Source organism: Protopterus annectens, chromosome 10.part0 (assembly GCF_019279795.1).
Source record: "Protopterus annectens isolate FY-2018-M chromosome 10.part0, PAN1.0, whole genome shotgun sequence".
NCBI classification, from domain to species: domain Eukaryota; kingdom Metazoa; phylum Chordata; order Ceratodontiformes; family Protopteridae; genus Protopterus; species Protopterus annectens.
Window position 1 is genome coordinate 437531397 of NC_056744.1, and position 21542 is coordinate 437552938.

General features: G+C 44.4%; 1 protein-coding gene across 1 annotated transcript in view; it reads right to left on the reverse strand.

The window, feature by feature from the left end:
- The window catches only part of LOC122814170 (kinesin-like protein KIF2C), a 1072320-nt gene that overhangs the window by 746391 nt on the left and 304387 nt on the right, over positions 1-21542 (reverse strand). Inside the window, exon 4 of the mRNA XM_044086781.1 lies at positions 7797-7851. Coding sequence (XP_043942716.1) covers positions 7797-7851 — 55 coding nt within the window. The remainder of the gene's footprint in view (positions 1-7796; positions 7852-21542) is intronic.

Sequence of the window (21542 nt, forward strand, 5' to 3'; positions counted from 1 at the left end):
TGATTGGAGGTAATGGGGATGAACTAAGGCATTATGAGTAAAGGGAGGAGCTTGAGAGTCTGATCCGAAGACTGGAGTATGCGGTTGAGTCGAATCTGATGATCGTAACAAAACCCAGGCATGGAAGAATGAAAAGGACATCAGATCCAAGTATTGTTCTCTCCACAAACCGCTCCAACTTGAACTCCAGTATGAGGATCACAAAGGTTTCCCATTCTGTCCAAAGATCCCCCACTTGTACTAGCAAGATGTGGAAGACTGATGCTGGCCAAAAGAGCAACACAGTCACCCATCAACACGAAGAAAAGGATAACTCTAGCAGTCACAAAGATATATACAAATTCACATGGGCAAGATAAAGCCATGCCCTCACTTCAATAGCTCCAACAAAATAGACATGAAAGCAACGAACTACATCATTGAAGAAAAGGCATAACAAAACCTTCCATAAAGTGATCAGACACTCCAAAACCACCAAAGCTGAAAGTTGCCTCAAAAAACTGACAAGGGAATTGGTGAAAGCCCCACATGAGAGGCAGGGAGGCATCCTGGGTACAAACTCAGACTTCATTCTTTAGTACCCTCCCTGAAGAAATGGACCTCCAATTAAATGGGTAAGTGGAAAAATCCACTCATGAATCGCATCCAAGGGAATGAAGTATTCATAGAACCTGACAAGAGCCAAAGATTCCCAAGAAAGAAGCAGGCCAGATAATGAGGGAAGGCTAGATGTCTTTTGCTCAGCCACAGAACTGACAATGTCATCCTGGGATGATTAGTTCCAAACTTCAGTCAACTACCTATGACAGCACCCACAGGCTCACTCAGAGCAGGGCAGCTGCCCTACTTCTGTCTGAATGTAAAGATAAAGCCCACCCCCTCATGCTCAAACTCTAGTGAAACTTCAGCCATGTGCATGGCACCAAGGAGACCCAAAATGCAGATTAGATATCGCCCACTTCAACAGCTTCACCTAGCTTATAACAAAAGAACGTAAAGCACCCTAGCAGGACAAAGCATTCAAGCAGCAGGCAGTAACACCACAGCAGATCAGGTACATCCAGTTGAAACTTACTTCCCAATATGAAGTCTTGCCTAGAACAAAAAGCCTCTTGCGTCAGGATTCCAAAGGGACACATCCAACCAGGCCAACTGTTTCCCCAGGCAGTGCTACCAGATAAAGCAGAGAAACCTACAGGGAATCCTTGCCATACCAGAATTTCTCAAACCCAGTCACCATTGCTGCAAAGGCCGTAGGCAAATGAGTTTCTCTTCCCAAAACGTGCCATCACCCCATCACCCTACTACTTGGTCAGATAGCACTAAAAGTTGCATCTTATGAGCATTCTTCAAATAGGGTCAACAAACCCCAGTTGGGACAAAAAAGCACCAATACATCTCAAAAAGGTATAACGCACAGAACAATGACTCCACAGCCCACCAGTGATCAGGATATGCAAAAGCAATGCAATGAAGAGGTAATTCCTGGTACTACAAACACTGAAGCCCACAAGTTTGCCCACCGCTAGCCCCAAAAACACAAATGAGTGCTCAAATTCTCAAACTCAAAAACAGCAATGCAGGTTCTCCTAAAGAGAGAGAGACCCTTGAAAAGCTCTGGAACTAAATATGCTTAAGATCCCATAACACAGCGAAGCTTCAGGGACCATGAGGGAAAACAGATCAGCTCTACCCCAAATCCAAAGTCAAGCAAAATGAAGCCAACAGGCACATAGGTAGTTTAACAACTCTGATAGGACCATTTCCCCTCCAGTTACTCGAGGGAAGCAGCCCAAGACCACTCCAAGCTTCCCTCATTTAGATGGAGGAGGATACCACCAAGACCTTTTCCAAACTTCAGCACACAAGTTGCTATGTACCATACAAAACTGCCCTAAAAGCATGTTCTACCCCCCAAAAAAGCCAGAGAGCTTAAACACTGATGCTTTCTCAGTCTCCAGAATGAGAAGCCCATCTGCAATGGCCTAACCAGTGGACAGTTGAAGTAGCTCCAAATCCAACAACTCGAACGATTTCTCTTGGTAGTGATCAGTGCACAATGGGAACTAGGCTGTATAACAGAACATAGAAAATCATTGCAAAAATTAGAAGGTGCAGCATCCAGCAGGATAAAAGCACTCAAACTAAACTCAGAGGACAAAGTCTACCAGAGCCAAATTTGAGGTAAACTTGGCCTCCCAGGCCAAGGACAACCACAAGGCACTCTTTAGCTATGTCTGCAACCTCAAAGGCAATAGACAATTGTGTGCAGAGCACATTGTAAATTGAGCCACCTATACTGAGCCAGTAGGTATAATCAAACCTACTAGCTGATAAATTCAGCTCCAACTTTAATTCCTCTCTTTCAGGAAATACCATAACTCACCCTGCTATCACTAGGGAATAGTTTCTTAATGCTCTAAGGCCAAGAACACTGCATCAGTGGGTCCAGACAACATCCCTGGATGCATTCTAAATACCATGAAACATGACACATCAGGCCCTCTAGAATTGCTATTTAACTGTAGCCTCCAAACAGGCTTCATGCCTCATGAATATAGAACACCAACAGTCATCCCTCTGCACAAAAACTGGCCATCTACAGACCCTGGAAACTAGAGACCAATAAGTATCACTGGTCCTGTACGCAAAGCTATGGAAACCATCGATAATGATATAGTAAGCCTTCAGACAATGGACCCAACCCAGTTTGGTTTTACTGAGGGCAAATAATGTCTACTCAACCTGGTGGACTTCTTTGAGAAGGTCTCCAATGCAATGGATGATGGCAAAGTGGTTCACACTGCCTAGCTCGACCTGGCCAAGGCATTAGACAATACCCCAACTTAAGCATTGTTGAAAAACTCAAGAGGTTGGGCACAAACACATGTCACCCAGTGGACAGACAACTGACTCACAGACAGGACCCAGACAGTTAGAATTGGGGAGTCCACCTCTAGAAAGAGGCCAGTCACAATTGGAGTCCCTCAGGGATCGGTCCTTGAATGTCTCCTTTTTGGCATTTACTTCTCTGAAGTAAAGGCCAATGTCAATGGTCTCTGGCTGACTAAATTTGCAAATGATAGCAAATTAGGAGCGGTCATTGAATCCCACACTGACAAATGTTTTCCAGGAAGGGCAGACACAGGCAAACTGGTGTCAGAGCCATGGACTAAAACTAAATTCCAAGAAATGCATAATAGTATCCCTTTGGGAAGTCATCCATCCCTGATAGCTATTGACACAGTAATCTAGTCTTTGACCATCATGCGCTCCTCCAATATAGGACTGCAAACTAGGAGCCGTAGTCGAGCCCCCAAATGATGTGGACATCCTACAAAAGGGCCTCACAGACAGATGCCTGGTGTCAGAGACATGGCCTCAAGCTCAATGCCAAGTGCACTGGCATCCCCTTTGGTAAAAACTCTGTACCCATGAACTACCACTTAAACGGCAGTCTGCATAACTCAGAATGCTCAGAGCTAAAACAGAATGGCATTAAATATACTGATCCCAAGGATATTGCCAATATCCTGACAGATCGATTCAGTGCCAACTTCACCCCCCTCTCACCCCCTAAATGGCCCATCTCAATACTGGAAGATTGCCAAATTCCGGTAATAACGGCCACACAGGTAAAAAACTCTCTCCAAAGCTAAGAATACAGCATCCATGGGACCAGATGACATCCCGGGCTGTGTACTACATGAACTGCAATATGAACTGGCACCTCACTTATGTGTCATGTTTAATCATAGCCTCACCTCAGGTTTCATGCTCACTGAGTGGCGCAAAGCTACAGTCATCCCACTCCACAAGGGTGGGATCCACCTTGGATCCTGGAAACTACCGTCCCATCAGTCTGACGAGCCTTATCTGCAAGGCCATGGAGCGTATTATCATGGAACTTATAAACAAAGACAATGGCAACCTTCAAACACTGGACCCCACCCAGTTTGGGTTAGTGAAGGGCCGATCTTGTCTCCTGAACCTGATTGACTTCTTCGAATCAGTCTCCAGGGCCATGGACAAGGGTAAGGTGGTCCACACCGCCTATCTAGACCTTGCCAAGACCTTTGACACCATCCCCCACTCTGGAATCAGAGATAAACTTACTAAGCTGGGCATTAATCCCTATGTCACCCAATGGGTTGCTAACTGGCTTACTGATAAGTAGCAGACTCCAAATCCAGCTCCAGACAAGTGACAAGTGGAGTACCTCAGGGTTCAGTCCTGGGACCGCTCTTGTTTGGCGTCTACTTCTCTGTAGTACAGGCCAACACTAAGGGAATCTGGCTAAAAGTTCACAGAGGACTGCAAACTGGGAGCCATTACTGAATCTCCAAATGATGTGGATACTCTACAAAAAAGCCTTACAGAAACAGATGCTTGGTGTCAGAGTCATGAGCTCAAGCTCAATGCCAAGAAATGTATAGTTATCCCATATAGGTGGCAGTACACCAAACACCGAAAGTGTGATGAGACTTAGGGACACAGGTGGACAGTGGTCTCACCTTCGATAACCACATCATCACAACAGTCAGGAAAATCCTATGTGGCACATCTCATCACGAAGGGCTTTTCATCCAGAAAAAAATGAGGACATTGTCCCACTGTACTCATCCCTCATTAGACCCATTATAGAATACAACGCCCCGTTTGGTATGTACCTCTCAAGACATCTGCAACAACTAGAAAGGCTGCAGAAATAAATCACTAAAAGAATCACAGGCCTAAAGCAGATGCCCTATGCTGACTGCCTTAAACTCCAGCTATAATCTGTCGCATATAGTCTACTCAGAGGCGATCTCTGCTTAACATACAAGGTTATGTCAAACCCAGAGCTGTAGGACATGCTACACTTAAATAGATCCCAATCCCTCTGAGCCACACACTCCAGGGATTTAAACCTTGGCATCACAATAAACAAAACATGCTGGAAGGAGACTCCCCAGACTCTGGAATAGATTGCTCATACATGTCAAGCAGAGTGCCTCTTTGGCCCTCTTCAAAAGGAACCTTGATGATTGGATGGAAGAAAGGAAATTCACCCTGGGGATCACGTCAGTTGCACTGCTAGACACTGGTCCAGGGAAGTAAATAGTGTGGGAAGAAATAGCCAGCGAATTGTTATGGCTAGGCTTGTATAGGCCCTAGGGCTGATAGCCTAGTACCAAACTATGAAAACACCTTGGGACCCAGGTGGACAGTAGTCTCTCCTTTGATAATCACATCGCCACAGTAATCAGGAAATCCTTCTATGTGGCACACCTCATCACAAAAGGGCTCTCATCCAGGAAAAAAAAAAAGGTCATTGTTCCCCTCTACTCGGCACTCATTAGACCCACTATATACAGTACAACGCCCCTTTTGGAATGTACCTCAAGACATCTGCAGCAGCTGGAAAGGCCACAGAAGTACCTCACAGAGGAATACTGGCCTCAGACGCCCTACAGAGTCTCAAAAAACCCCAGCTTTACTCCGTAGTATATCGCCTACTGTGAGGAAATCTCTGCCTAACATATAAAGCTATGTTAAACCTAAAGCTGCTGGACATGCTACACCTAAAAATTTCCAATCCCTCCGAGCTACACGCTCTAGGGATCTAAACCTTGCCACCACAATAAACAGGACATGCTGGGGGGAGAGAGAGAGAGATTCCTGTCCCAGGGACGTCCAATACTCTGGAACAAGCTACCCATCTATTTCAAGCAAAGTTCCTCATTAGCACTCAAGAAAAATATTGAGGAGTGGATGGGAAATAGGAAATACTCCCCGGGGATCACTTTTGTGGCTCTGCTCGACAGGGGCACAGAAAATTAACTTTCTTGGGTGGCGTAAGCCACGGAACCTTGCTGGCTAGGCTTAGTTGGGCCCTTCGGCCGATAAGCCTAGTACCTACCTATGAACCTGTGTGTCTACAGTAGTGAGGAAATCATTCTGTGTTGCCCAACTTATAAACAAAGGTATGGCATCTAGGTCCAAGGAAGTCAATGTTCCACTGTATTCAGCATTCAGACTTATCATTGAATACAATGCCCCCTTTTGGCAGGTACCTAACTAGTCACAAACTGGAATGTCCACAGAAGTTCTTCACTAAAAAATACAGAGCATGTCTAACTGCAGACTGCCTCAAGGCCCTATATCCCTGTATTCAGTCTCCTACAAGCTATTGATGGGAGATCTATGCCTGGCATACAGGGCATTGTCAGACCCCACTCTGATGGACCTGCTGCATATTCATAAAACAGCACCAGAATTCCTCATTCTAAAGACAAAACTTGTCTGATATAAATAGGACCTACTGGACAGAGACGCATGTATCCCAGAGACTACCCCCCATCTATAGAACAGTCTCCTCCATCCATGTAAAGCAGAGCTCCTCCCTAACCCAATTCTAGTGCAACTTGGATGGGCAAACAAGAAATTCATCCCTGGTTTGGCACCTATGTCTCTGTTTGACAAAGTCAACCTATAAATGGTAGATCTCCCACGACTCAGCTTGCAAATGGTTCATTTCATAAGCACTTGTTTGCACTTAAAATCAAGGGTACCCGAACTTGTCAGAAATTTGAGATGCATGGCTAGGCTTAAAAAGGCCTTTGTGGTCATTAGCCTAAAAAAATTACTATGAACCTAATTGAAGGCAATACATTAGGAAAGATCTGCAGCAGGCTAGAAGTTGGTAACTAATCAAATGTCAAAAGATGAAACTGCATACAATGAAACCTAGACCCCCACCCCAATCAAAAAAAAAAAAAAAACACAGTTGAACCACCACCTGATTCTCAGTATGGGTTTACTTTACAAAACTTATCTTCAACCACTGCCAGCCAATCCAGGTGAATTGAGAGCAAGGCATGACAAAAATAAGGCTCAGCCTGGAGTCTTCCAAATCCAAGACAGACTGATTCCAATAGCCACTTCACAGACCTGTGCAGAACTAATACTGAAAACTCAAAGGAAATTGTAACAAGCTATGACACGTCCAGAGGATGGAAGCTGGGGGGAGACCTTTCCCAGGTTTCAGATATATGGCACAGACTGCCATTAGAGCACTACTTGGGGATGAGCTCTATATCTGAAAGGTAGAGTAGTCTATACAGATGTACCTATGGAAGAAAGCACATATTTCAGCCAGTTTATGGCAAAACTCTAGTACATATACTGATCCACTGAGAAACACTGGACTGCCACATTGCTTTGAATTCAGAAATTTTCCTAATAAAAATGGGGTATGTGAACTGTGCAAGTGCCAAAAAAATGTTAAAAGGATGAGCAAAGTCTAACTATGGATTGTATTGCTGCATGGATAACCACAGTTGTGCATTTTTCCCTCAGCATAGGGAATCATGTGAAAAAGATGCTAAATTCTAACAGCTGGATAAGAAAAAAAACTATTAAAGTCAAGTCATAGGCTTTACACCACTAACTCTACTTGCTGTCCTCACCATGACCATCCACCTACATTATGTGTCTATCTTTCCTTAAAGATTTTTTTCTCCTTAATCAATGACGTTTGGCTTTCCTATGCAACTATTTTATGCTAAAGCTTAACTGCTTTCTCTGCAAGCAATGACTAACAAGTTCACCTACACCATTAAACAAAGGCATAACTATCAGAATTTATAAACATTAATTTGTGTTGCCGCACAAATAGCAAATGACTGAGAAAGTCTCCATTGTAAACAGGGCATACATTTCAAACCATTTCTAGGGATTGTAAATAAATGAAATGAGACCAGCAGAACTAAAATCTGAGAAAGGCAAAAAATGTACATTCATGTCCTACTTACCCTGCTTATTGAGAGGTCGTTTTCTAACACACACACATATCCTGTGCTCTTCTATCTACAAATAAAGAAAAGTTTATTAATCACCAACTCATTCTTAAAAAAAGCACAGTTGTGTGTCAGTAAACTTTTCATAAAAGCAAGTGCTCAAATAAATCACTGCTGCTTTAGCCCAAGCTATGCGGGACCATCCTAACAAGGACTGGATGACCAGCCAGCTTGCAAAGCTTTAGGGTACCTTCCATTTGCCCTAACCACTGAACAGCTCAATGTGAACAGCATAAAATCAGTGGTTAGGGCAAACTCTCAGCCCTTTCTTACCTCAGAAGATGCAATCTAGACCCCTGCCAGACAGGCATTTGACAGGAGAAGAAAATGACAGAAAACCCACACCCCAGCATACAAAACTAAAAGGAGCATGGAGTGGGTGTACCGGCTACAACAGTGATCTGTTCAAACATCCGTTAGGGTTGAGTAATGTGCTCATTAGCTCACCACTGCAGCACCACAAGCTATATGGAACAAATACCAAAGCACAGAATGAAAGGGTGAAGGAAGGAGGATAACTGTCCATGAGCCATAGAAGAATACTCCTAGCAAAGCTGTTCTGGACCTAGAGAAATAATCTAGTGTGTAATGCTTAGTGTGTACCGATAACCAAGCTACTGCCTCTAATTTCTAAAGTTCCTTTCCAAAAAGGACACAAATAGCCAAAGCTCAGAGTTGGAAGTACCTTATATCAAGAACACTATCATGAGACAACCATTTAGAAATGGTCTGTTGACAATGACCATTTCATATGAAGCTAAAAAAAAAGGGACACAGATTTAGAATTCCAGAAGGTTTTTGTCCAGTGCAGTATCAGAACAGCCTGGGGACAGAATCCCCCTTTGTTGGTCATGGATAGAAAATAGGATGATTAATAATCTGGCTCAAACTCACAGTATTTGTTCTCAAAGTTACCCCTATCTTTGTGAAAGATGAGATAAAGATGAATCACCATACAAGCCTGCAACTCACTCTTCTTGAAGACAGCAAGGAGTAACACTTTTTGAAGATGCGAACTCCTAATCATCTTGATTAGCAGGTTTAAAAGGAAGTGAAAGTCTTTCCATTAAAAAAGTTAAGATTCTCAAGTAGTAGTCAACTGTCATTTAGGCACATGGGTATATAAAACCCATTTCAAATAGTTTCACTTGAGGAAGGGTAGAAAGGGGGGTATCCATGGATGTACTAACAGAGATGACCAACAGGTGAATCTTGATGGGCTAAGAAAAGCAAAGGATAATTCACACAAATATTGTAGAACAAGAGATGTCTGGGTCAAAGATCCTGGTTCTTTGGCAAGTAAAATCTTTTCCAGTCAGCCAAATAAGACTTTCTAGTAGCAGGTTTCTTAGCCTCCTGCGGCATGTCCTCAGAAGAGGGGTGACGAATAAAATAGTCCCACTACACCAGTGGCATTTCTTCAGGGGAGGTATTTCTATGACAAGGTGAAATTTGACCAGGTCATTGAGAAACCGGCTCTCTTCGATAGGTGAATACAAAAGACCCCAGGGGACCCATCTACCGCCAACCCAAACAAATAGGACCTCTGCTTAACACCTCATCCAAACAGTCAGGGGTGCAGCACCCCTTTAATGCGGCACTGCAGTGTCAGCAATCCAATCACCTGAAGTGGGAATAGAACCCACATCCCTCTGGTCTTGCAGCACCAATGGCAAGTGTGCTACCTGTTGCAACACTATCACCCAGGTAGTCAGCTGAAGAAAAAGTTGTAGTGCAAACAATCCCTGTTCAGTGAGTAAGGCCATCCTGTGATGAAGCTTGCAGTAAAGTTAAAGGGAGAGATAAAATGCCCTTGGTCAAAAAGGGAGTTACCAGCAGCGTCTTTGGAAAGTCATCCTGAATTTTAAGAACCCTGGTTACCATAGCAAAAAGTGGAAGGTATAAAGGAACATCCCTGTCCATGGAAATTAAAAGGCATGTTTCTTGGAACAGAATTTTAACAGTGTTGTGAATAGAGGTACACAGATCTGGTGTTCCCCACAGTGGAATAAATTTCTTCAAAACTCATGGGTGCAACTTCCATTTGTGGAAGTCTGTCCTGGCCCTGCTCAGCTTGTCTGCTATAATGGAATGTAAGCAGCATGAATGGTTGAATTGCATTGAGTTTCTAGTTTCCAGACTATGGGAGTAGGATCCGTCTCTTCCCTGTTTATGCACCACACCACTGCAGTGTTGTCTGCGATTGCTACTAAAGGGCCTGGAATCCCAAGATAGTTTTGAAATTTGACAGCATTTATTAGTGACATGTGTTTTAATTTGTCTTGCTTGTTCCAAATACCCTCACCTTTCACTGCTTAGATACACCTCCACCAAGCAAAGTCTGAAGCATCTGTATTTCCAAACACGGTAGGGGTTAGAAAAAAAGGAAGAACTGGGTTAAAAGAACCAATCCACCCACCAGAGCAATTCCCTTTTTACAGACATCCCATAGCCTGGAAACTAGACCTCAGCACTAGTACACACCTGAAATAGATGGTGTTGCATCTAAACTGATTTGAAGAATCACTGAATTGTCTGTTGTGACATCCTACCAAAGGAACCATAACTGGAGAGGCAATGAAACAAAATCCAGAAATGTTTCCTGGCAGAGTCTGGTTGGAAAATATTAAACAAGTCCTTGGAAAATTCCCCTTTGCCCTGAAAAGACATCACAAGGGATGTATATAGGAATTCCTTCCACAAAATATCTAGTGAGACTGAATGAGAAGAGATTTGTGTTCACCCGAAATCCCAGACTGACAGGTTTTTACCAAGTCAGAGATATTTGTCAACTTGTAAAACAATCAGTATGAATAAGGCAGTCTAAATATGGAAAATGTGAATGCCTAGCAACTTCCAGTGAATTATTGAAGGAGCCAGGCACTGAAGCTATTGGCAATCCAAAGGGCAACGCAGAGAAGTGAAAATAAACCATTAAACCATTAAGTAAACGTGTTTGAAATCTTAGAATAAAAAAATACTTTTTTTCCTAAAGAGTTACTAGAAAACATAGGTGGAAAGTAGTAGACTGTAGACAGCATTTTGAATGTTATGTTTTTTATAAGATTTAGAAAAGAAAGGTCTAGGACTAGTCTCCAGGTTCCTTCTTTCACTAGCATCCAAATGACTTATCCCTATTTGATCTGAGGGAGAACTTTCTATAACCCCTTGGGACAGCATTTGATCTATAATTGGAGAAAAGGGACATTTGATGAAATGAATGCAGAGGAATCCTCTGAAAACAATGACTGGAGTCCCACTGCCAGTTGTAGCCTTTTTGAGCAATTCTCAAAACCCTAGTGTCTGAAATCATTTGGTGCTGCAGACAGAAGTGGTGACCTAGACTTTGGGAGTCTTACTGGAATGCCACAGCAGGGAGAGGTTTGATACACAAGTCTTATTTTGACTGCCATTTTTTTTTTCGGGGGGGGACTCCCTTTTCTCAACCTACTTACCATTGCTTTCTGAAATTTTGAAAAGCAGGTAGCAGATTTTTACATTGCTCTTCCCTTCTGACTAAAAATAAAGTTAAGAGAAAATTTTAGTGACCATCATTAAAATCACTAGTCCTTACCACCAACAATTTAACAGAAAAGTTTAATATTTGAAGATATTCCCAACAGGGTAGCAAACATACTACCCCTCAAAGCTGCAGTAGACAGCACTCCAACAACAAGAAAGTTCTGGAGAGTTTGGTGGCCTAATCAATGATTTTATACCACACAACTGTTCAGCAGTGTGCGCACGTGCAAGGTGCTCTAAAGCTTTGGAAGCGGACCTATTATCCCTCTCCTTGGCAAGCTACGTCCCCTATAGCTTAGGCTACTGCATAAAATGATGTAATCAATATACAAGGCAATCTCACATAAAACACCATCCACAAACAGTTCTGGAAGAAACTGGGAAAAGTGGCAAAGGGGAAACGGATAACAGCATAATAGATGGGTCAAAGCTTAGGGAAGAATTCTATTTAGTTTAGGCAAGAAACTAAAAGACACCCAAGAAGCAAAAGCTCAGAATGGGAAGTGCTGGAGTATGAAGGTAAAAAGCAGCCCTGTTTCGTGGAAACTAGGCTCTACCAATAAGGCTTGGTGAAGGTGTGAATACAACCAGCTAAAGCACAATTGACATTTTTGTAGAAGGCACTGAAATGGTTACAACCTAGGTGGAAACTCTATACGAGTATTACCAAAAAGATACTCCTGATGACAATCCAGTTGGAAGGGTTTTACTTTTAATTGCCAGAACTTTCCTCCCTGAATAAAGAAAAATATGCACCCTCAACATGTACTTTGAGTCACTAACACATGCACAGTGCTCTTTGATCAATTTATTGGGCTGTTCTGAAAATGTAAAGCCACTTTTTAGGTTAAATTTCACAGTTTTCAGAGTTGATGAGTAATGTCTCATCCATTGGTTGATGAAAAACGGACATGAGGTAGAAAAAAGAAGTTATGTACTTACCATAACGTTTCATGTTAGTACTCCAGCTCGCCCTTCATTCTTTACATATGGGATCGGAGCCGATCCTCTGCTCAGACTCTGCCTACTTACAAGTTGGAAGACTTCTGGTTGGCTCGTGGCTAGTTAGGTATCCCATGGTGCACCAGTACAATCCCCCGATCTTGTTTGCTGCTGACTAGAAGAAATAACAGAAGCCAATACTAAAAGGTCTCCATAAATAATGAAATTAGTATTTTTCTGTGTCCAGATACTTCCAGGATGGGGGCAGGAGGGTGGGTTCGAAAGAATGAAGGGTGAGATGGACTACTAACATAGAATGTTATGTTAAGTACATAACTTCTTTACGTTAAGTAGTCCTATCTCACCCTTCATTCTTTACATATAGGACAGCATCCCTAGCACCTTATCCTTGGGTGGCTCAAGGAAAATACTCCCGAGTACCATGGAACCAAAAGATGATCTACCCCTGGAGAGCAAATCCAATTTGTAATGAGTAATGAAGGTGTGACGGGTAGCCCACGTAGCAGCTGCACAAATATTGTCAAGTGGAACTATGACTTGAAAGGCTGCAGAGGTAGACTGAGATCTGTTAGAATAAGCCTTGATTTTAAAGGGTAAAGGTTTATCCTCAGAACTGTAAACATAAGCTATACAGCTAGAAATAGTTACAGTCACTTTGGAAATTAAGCCCAACCTGGATTCGGATAAGGAAATGAATAATTGATCCGATTTTCTAATGTCTTTAGTCCGGTGCAAATAAAACGTAATTGTCTATGGGCATCCAGTTGGTGAAACCTGTACTCTGCTGTATTGGTTATTCAGAAAGAAAACCGGAAGTTCTATGGACTGACTTCAAAGTCGTATGGGAACTGACCTTGGAGACAAAGGAAGGGTTAGTACGAAGGGACACCCTGTCTTTATGAAAAATCAGATAAGGTGGTTTAACAGACAAGGCTTGCAATTCTGACACCCGCCTGGCAGACGTGATAGCCACCAAAAACAACGTCTTCAGAGACAAGGAATTCAAAGAGCATGAATGAGAAGGCATAAAGTTTAAATCCCATGAGGCCACAGGCCCTTGAACCGGAAGTCTTATCAAAGTGGCATCTTTGAGGAATGTTTTGCACAATTTATGAGACATCAAGTTAGAATCTGGAAAACCCAAATGGAAATTTGAAATCGCTGCCAATTGAACTCTTGATAGTGGCAGCCGCAGATCCTTCATGAAACAGCTCAAAGAAATTCCAAAACCACTGGAATGGTGGCGGTGAAGGGGTCAACATTCATTCTCGCTGCCCAAAGAGAGAATCTTTTCCATTTACTGGAATAAAGTTTCCTAATGGAAGGTTTATGAGAAGATGCAAGGATGAGAGTCACAGAAGGTGAGAAGTCATGAAGCCCGACTAGGGATGGAAATGGAGCAGCCACGCTCTCATATTGAGGGTGTGTAAGGAGGGGTTAAGCAACCTGACATGAGTCAACAGGTCTGGAACTGGGTCAAGAATCCAAGGATCATCCAGGAGAAGAGGCCCGAGGAAAGGAAACAAAACGTGAAGAGGCCAGTAAGGAGCAATGAGGATCAATTTGCTTCCCAGCCATTCCGCTTTCTGAATCACCTTGGGAATGAGAGGAAAGGGAGGAAAAGCATACAGGAGACCCAGGGGCCAATCGTGAACAAGTGCATCTCTGGGTGACTCCACCAGAGGGGGGGGTGAGGGAAAAGTAGCTGCTGTAGTTGGCAATGATTGGGCTGGCAAAGATCGCAGCAAGGCTGTCCCCACCTGCAGAAAATTTGTTCTGCTGTTTCCTGTTTCAGAGACCACTCGTGAGGCATCAAGATCGCCCGACTGAGCTTGTCAGCTATCACATTGGTTGTCCCTGGAATGTGCGTTGCCACCAGAAAGCGCTGAAAAGATATCACCCATTCCCAAACTCGCATGGCCTCTCGACAGAGTGGGCAAGTTCTGGTTCCGCCCTGTTTGTTGATATACCATACTACTGACATGTCTGATTAGTGCAATAGTCCCCAGAGGAAGAAGGTCGTGAAGTGCTTGCAACGCCAGGAGCACTGCCTCTCATCTCTAGAACGTTGATATGCAAGTGGGCCTCATGGTCTTGCCACGAGTCTTGGACAGTCCTGCCTAGATAATGCTGCCCCCACCCTGTGAGGCATCCATGATCACAGTGGCAACAGGTTGGCGAGGAATAGAAGCGTCCGTGGTCAGTTGATTGGGTAATGTTCAGCAAAGGAGGTCCTCCATTCAAGATTCTGTCAATGTGATGGAATAATAGAAGGGGCTGGAAGGACCATTGGGATGACAGGAGCCACTGAAGAATTCTCATGTGTAACCTGGCTAGTGGCACTAATAGTATGGTGGAAGCCATGGTCCCAAGGAGCTGCAGAACAATCTTCGCTTTGACCCTTCGCAAGTGGAGAAGCTGAATTTGAAGCACCAGGTTTTGTGCCCTTTCAGAAGGAAGACGAACCACCATGTTTACTGCGTCTACCTCTGCACCTATAAAAAAAAAAAATCACAGATTGAGAGGGCAATAAGGCAGATTTTTCCCAGTTTATAGAAATTCCCAGTTAGGCACAAAGCTAAATAGTATTGACTCTGTTCTGAAGAAGTAGATACCTGGTAGGGGTGGTCAGGCACCAGTCATCCAAATATGGAAACACCTGGAATCCTCAACGTCTCAGGTGAGCTGTCACCACTGCCATATATTTGGTGAACACCCTGGGGGCTATGGTGAGACCAAAGGGCAGAGCACGGAACTGGAAGTGACCGGCTCCCAGCCGGAAGCGTAAAGGACTCTGACGCCCTGTCCATTTTTATGTGGTAGTAAGCATCTTGGAGATCTATTGAGCACATACAATTGTTTTTCCCTAACAACGGGAGTATAGACTGCAGTGTTACCAGCCGGAACTTGTCCTTTACTGATTCGTTGAATCTGCTGAGGTCCAGAATGGGCCTCCAGTCCCCTGTACGTTTTGGCACTAAAAAGAATCTGAAGTTCCAGATCCTATTTGGTCTGCTGGGACGGTTTTGGATGACCCTTTTTGACAGCAACTTGTTGACGTCCACAGTTGCTGGATCCCTGTGATTGGGTGGAACATCTGGGATCTTCTTGGGAAGACCACGTGGAAGAGAAAAGGGTACTACATAACCTCTGGTAATAATTTTGTACCCACTTGTCTTGAGTGATACTTAGTCAGGCTTCTGGATACAAAGAAATGCGACCCCCAACCAGCCCCAGAGAAGCACAGTCGGGCCCCACATCAGGAGCGCTGGTAAGGCCAGCCCCAAAAAGAATTGCAACCTCCCTGGTTTTGCGGACAGCCCGTCTCTAGGGAGACGTCTACCATTTCCTCCTCTGCCTCTAAAGGAGGAGTCACCCTGTGCCTCCTGGAAAAACGTCTGGGACTTCTTAAACCACATCTTACCAACCCTCTGACCCCTATGGTATGGTATAGAGGGAACAGTAAAACGTACTCCCACGGCAGTGTGTGTTTTATCTTCTTGCTCGCACGGTGTGAGTGTCCTTTACCTTGGATCCAAACAATGAGGAACCATCGAATGGGGCATTGGTAAAAGTAGACTTACATGGTTCCGCAAAGTTACAACATCATCCAGGAATGACGCCTCAGGGAAATTCCTGAACCCGCTGCTCTACTCGCTCCATCGGCCATATACGAAATAAGCTGCATGGAGGAGTTAATGATAGAGGTCAAGGTGGACAACTGGGCAGAAACCTTGTCAAGGACTCCCTCAGTACATGTACCTTGTAGTGAATCTCCTCTTTAAGGACATCTGTCTGGAGCCTCGTAAAGTGAGTAAGGTAATTCAGCAACCTAAAGGTAAATGCCACTAAAGATACGCTTCCCATATCTGTCCATCGTTCAAGACTCCTTATTCGGCAGATGAACAGAAGTCATCACAGCTAACTCCTTAGTGGCCGCCACCACCATGGCATCTACAGACACACCTTTAGATAAGTCTTTTCCTGGAGAGAAAGAAAGGAACTTCCTGGCTCCACAGCATCAGGAGTAACCCACACTTTTCCACTAACTAAATCCATCAGTTCGTCAAAAGGTGGAGACTCCTAAGAGGCAGAAGGTTGAAACCCGAAAGCCTTCATGTACACAGACTCATCAGAAGGGGTGACAGTGGGCCAGCCACACCTCTGTTTAAGAATCTACAGGATGTCTATGAAGGAGACATCAGAGGACAACTTGGCGGACCCTTCAGACTTCTCGAGGTCAGTGTCCAAAAACTCATCCTGGGAGTAGACATGCTTCCTCTTACAAGTCCTCTTCCGTGGGGGCTCATAGGAAGGACATTCCGGGGAGGTCTTGGAAGAGTGGGGGCTACCAGCCAGTAGTTCCGGAGGCTGGGGGTCTCTGCTGCTGCTGGAGGGAGTAGGAGCAGAGACAGAAGTAGGTGCTATGGGGGGGAACAGTGCCGGTACATCTGGTCGGAGCCGACGGTCAGGACAGCACGCTCCTCATCTCGAAAGCAGACCTCTCCAGCTCCGAGGAGACAGAGGATGCAATCAGCGCCAGAGCCATCGGCTCCAAAATAGACTCAGGGTCCAAACTCACCCTAGCCGATGCGCCAAGAGGAAGACTCTGAACCAAAGTTTGGTTCCAAGCATCCCTGTCGGGGACAACTGGACAGCTTCAACCCCTGGACACTACGGATGGCACCAAAAGTGTCGGAGAAGAACTCTACTCCGAAACCGCCACAATGGGAGCTGGAGTCGAAGGTTCCATTGGTGGTACCAAGCACTCTGGCTCCGAAAGACCAGCATGGCTCTGAGGAATGAACACAGATGGTTGAACGGGCTCAAGTGGCTCTAGAGCAGACTGGGATGGAGCCAGCAATAATTTAGGCAAAGCAGACTACTTCAAATGTCTCAGCACTACCCTCTCCACATCTTCTGATAAACTCCTGGAAGACCTGGATAACACAGTAGGAGATAGGGATCTCGAAGTTACAGGAGACTTCACTAACAAGGAGACCGGTAGAGGGTCCACAGACTGGCTCCGAGAAGTAGTCTCAAGCATCTCAGCGGTCTGCTCCGAAAAACATGGAACCAACCCTGCAACAATGCCACTCTGTTGGCTTCGAGGTCTGTGGAGCCGAAGAGAGTTTTCGCAACTTTAAGAGGTGGCTCCGAGACACCAGCCGGTGCTGGGGAGGGCCTCTTGGCAGATTTTGACTTTGCTTTGGAAGATTTAGAGAATGAGTAGGAAATAGAAAAATCTTCCTCGAAGGAAGGTTTAAGACAACCTTTTAGAATTAACTTGTTCTTCCTTTTCTGCAACACCTTAGGACTAAATGCATGACAAAATAAACAGGTGGTCTGCAAATGGATGGCCCCTAAACAGTAAACACAGTTACTGTGATCTTGAAGCCGGATGGCTTATGCTCCTTACTTTCTTTAGACATTCTGAAAATCAGTACAACACATGCACACAGAGGAGGACTAGGCCCTCTAACTTAAACATGCCTAGCCCTACAGAAAGGAAAAATACCACGAGGACTAGATCCTCCAACTTAAACGGGAATAGCCCGGGCAAGAAGGGATAGTGTCTAACTTACAGACCCAACCATTATAAGGGTAAGAATATCACACTCAACTGTATCACACTCAACTGAACAGTAGAGAATGAGAACAATACAAGGTCAACTGTTAGGCACAAACAGAACGAAGTTCTGCTAACAATATTAGCAAAATGATGCTAACAGCAAGCTAAAATTCTAAATAGTAAGCGGAAAACCACCAAATTCTATTTAAACAAAAAGAATACTAGTGCGCATAAGGCGCCTACTCTAATCCAAAAAGAAAGCCAGTACACGGGATACCATAAATTAACGGCCCAAGGCCAAAAACCACACCAATGGAGCAAATAGAAGATAACTCTAATAACAGCTACGCTAATTGAATACTACAAACAGTACAGATTTAACTATATAGAACTATATAGAACTATTCTAAGCTAAACAGTCAAGAAAACTTTGATAAGTGAAAAATATGCAAACACTTAGCCAAAGCCAAAGCCAAAGAGAAGCACAACTGAACTTGACACGGCAAACTATCTGGAGATTGTACTGGTGCACCATGCTCTTCTCTGATTTGCATTTGTCCTTTTCTTTAATTTTGGAACTATCCTCATCAGAATTACACTTGTTCTCACCGCGCTTCTCTGATTTTCTAGCTTTCTTGGATGAGTGAGAAGCAGACAGTGGAGTAGCAGAATATGGTGGGGGCATACCCTTTAAAACAAGTTAAACCCTTCTGTCACCCAAGGCTCTGGTGTCTAAAGAAGCACAAGACTGGCACTCCATATCCAGGTGTGCAGTACCTAGGCAGTAGATACTAGTCATGACAGTTTTGTGAGGGAAAATTTGTGACCACACTATGCACGTAAACCCAGCAGCAGGAATTTGTCTACATCTACTGGGGGGAAAAAAAAGACAACAGCTGCAAAAATATGCAAGAGAACTACTACAAGTTCAAAACACTAACCAGTTATAAGAATATCTTTGAACAAACTAAAGAAATTTTTTTTGTGCATCTTTGGAAAAAGAGGGAAAATGGTATAAAGGTGGCAAGAGTGCTAACAAGATACCCACTAAGCTAACTATCCTAAACAAATGAACCTACATAGAGAAATAGAAAAGCTAAGCTAAGCTACTACTGTAAAACACTGATAAAGGTAGAGGCAATAAAGAACTCCATTAAAGGAAAAGGGACTTCTCTATTGAGCTTGCAGGACATCTGATGAAGGCAGCAAACATTCTGAAGGTGTACTATTAGGACAGAACATTATGAAACTAGGATGCAGAGCTCCAAAACTTAAGATTATGAAAGTGCCGACCGGCTCAGACTTGGATCTGGTATACCCAAAGGTTGAGATGAACAGAAAAGAAAACATGGGATCTGTGATATTTTGAATATGAAGTTGGTTACTAATCAGAACAGAAATCACCACTTCCCAGTGTTAGAGGATAAAAAAACTTTGCTAATAAAGGATGGGCAAATAAGAATTTATGTATTCACCATAATGTTCCATCTGAGTAGGTATCTTCATTTGTCTGCAACCTTTTGGGATACGGATCCAATCTCAGATCCGAGCAGGCAACTTCTACCACAGCATAGATCCAAGCTCCTAGCTCCTCCCTTTACCCATAATCCCCTGCCAACCCTGACTGACCTCAGATCAAGTTTGCCCAATATAACAACTGTTACTGTGCCCCGGAAGGGGCTTATTCTAAGACAGATCCTAAACAGAATCATATAGGTCAGGGGGAAGGAGGGGGGGGATGGTTGCAGACAAATGAAGATACCTACTCAGATGGAACGTTATGGCGAGTACATAACTTCTTAATCTGAAGTAGGCACTTCATTTGTCAGCAACCTTTGGGACAGAGTCCCCAGCTACCTGAATCCTGGGTGGCCATTATGGAAGAATATTCCTGAGCACTGCAGAGCCAAAGGACGCCCTACCTCTGGAGACAACATCCAGTTTGTAATGGCTGATAAAGGTATAAAATGAAGCCCAAGTGGCTGCGGAACAAATCATCCAAAGGAACCCTAGACCTAAAAGCCGCCGAAGTAGCGACGGCCCTAGTAGGATGAGCGCGGACTCCCTGAGGTGCAGGCCTTCCCGAACTCTGATATGCCAAGAGGATACAACTAGCTATCCACCGTGACAGGGTAACTTTAGAAACTGACTTGCCTAAATTGGTTTTGGCAAAGGAGACAAACAACTGGTCAGATTGCCTATGACCAGCAGTTCGATGAATATAAAAGCGTAATTGTCTGTGCACATCCAAAGAATGCAGTTTGTACTCTCCTTTGTTCTGATAGTTGGGAAAGAACACGGGAAGATTAACAGATTGATTAATATTAGCTTCCGAAGATACCTTAGGCAGAAAGGATGGATTGATCCTGAGGTAAACTCTATCCTGATGGAAGGCCAAATACGGCAGTTTAACACAGAGAGCCTGAAGCTCAGAGACCCTTTTAGCTGAAGTAATGGCCACCAGGAAGGCTGTCCTCCAAGAGGTATTTAAGACCAACCGTAGCCGCCGGCTCGAAAGGGGGGCTTGTCAAGGCCTGTAGAACCAAAGATAAATCCCATGGGGGCAACTACCTCCCTGGCCGGAGGTCTGAGAAGGAAGGTACCCTTGAGGAAAGCTTTACAGAGCTTGGAGGTAGAGGGCCCGATTCATGCCCTACATGATGTGAAATCGCGGCTAGTTGTACCTTGACTGTAGAGCAGCTAGCCCCCTGATGAAAAAGGGTAGTTAGAAAATCCACAACAGACGTAAGAGGCGCCGTGAAAGGATCTAAGTGACGGTGCTCCGCCCAGATGGAGAAACGTTTCCACTTACTCCGATAGACCCTTCTGGTGGACGGATTGTGTGCTGCTACTAGAATGGCTTTGACTGGTGAGGAGATTCCGGGAGTCCTTATCAGGAGTGGAACTGGAGCAACCAAGCAGTCAGCTTGAGGTTGACCAGGCTGGGGGTCGGAAGACCCAGAGGGCAAGTAATGAGATCCGAGAGGGGATCCAGAATCCAGGGTGGATGAATCAGATGAGACCACAGGTACGGGAACCACGTTTGACAAGGCCAGAATGGGGAAATGAGGATCATTTTGCTCCCCAACCGACTGGCTTTCTGCAAGAGTTTCAGCATCATGGGCAATGGAGGGTAAGCGTAAAGGAGACCGGGAGGCCAAGCATGTACTAGATAGTCTCTCGGGTACTCCCCCTGAGGGGGGATTAGAGCGAAGTAACTGTTGCATTTGATATTTGAAGGAGAGGCAAAAAGATCGCAACAGGGTTGCCTCCATTGGGCAAATATTTGCTTCGCTACTAGAGGATTAAGAGACCATTCGTATGGGGTCAGAATTGAACGACTGAGCCTGTCTGCTAGGATGTTGGACCATCCCGGAATGTGCGTTGCAATGAGAAAGCGGTAGGTGGATATCGCCCATTCCCACACTCTCATGGCCTCGCGACAAAGAGGATAAGACCTGGTTCCCCCGTTTGTTGATGTACCAGACAACTGACATGTTGTCCGTTTGTACCGCAATCGTCCCAATCGGAAGAAGGCTGTGAAGTGCCTGCAACGTCAAAAGCACCGCCCTCATCTCTAGGACATTGATATGCAAGGAAGTCTCTGTCGTTCCACGTGCCTTGGACCATTCTGCCTGAATAGT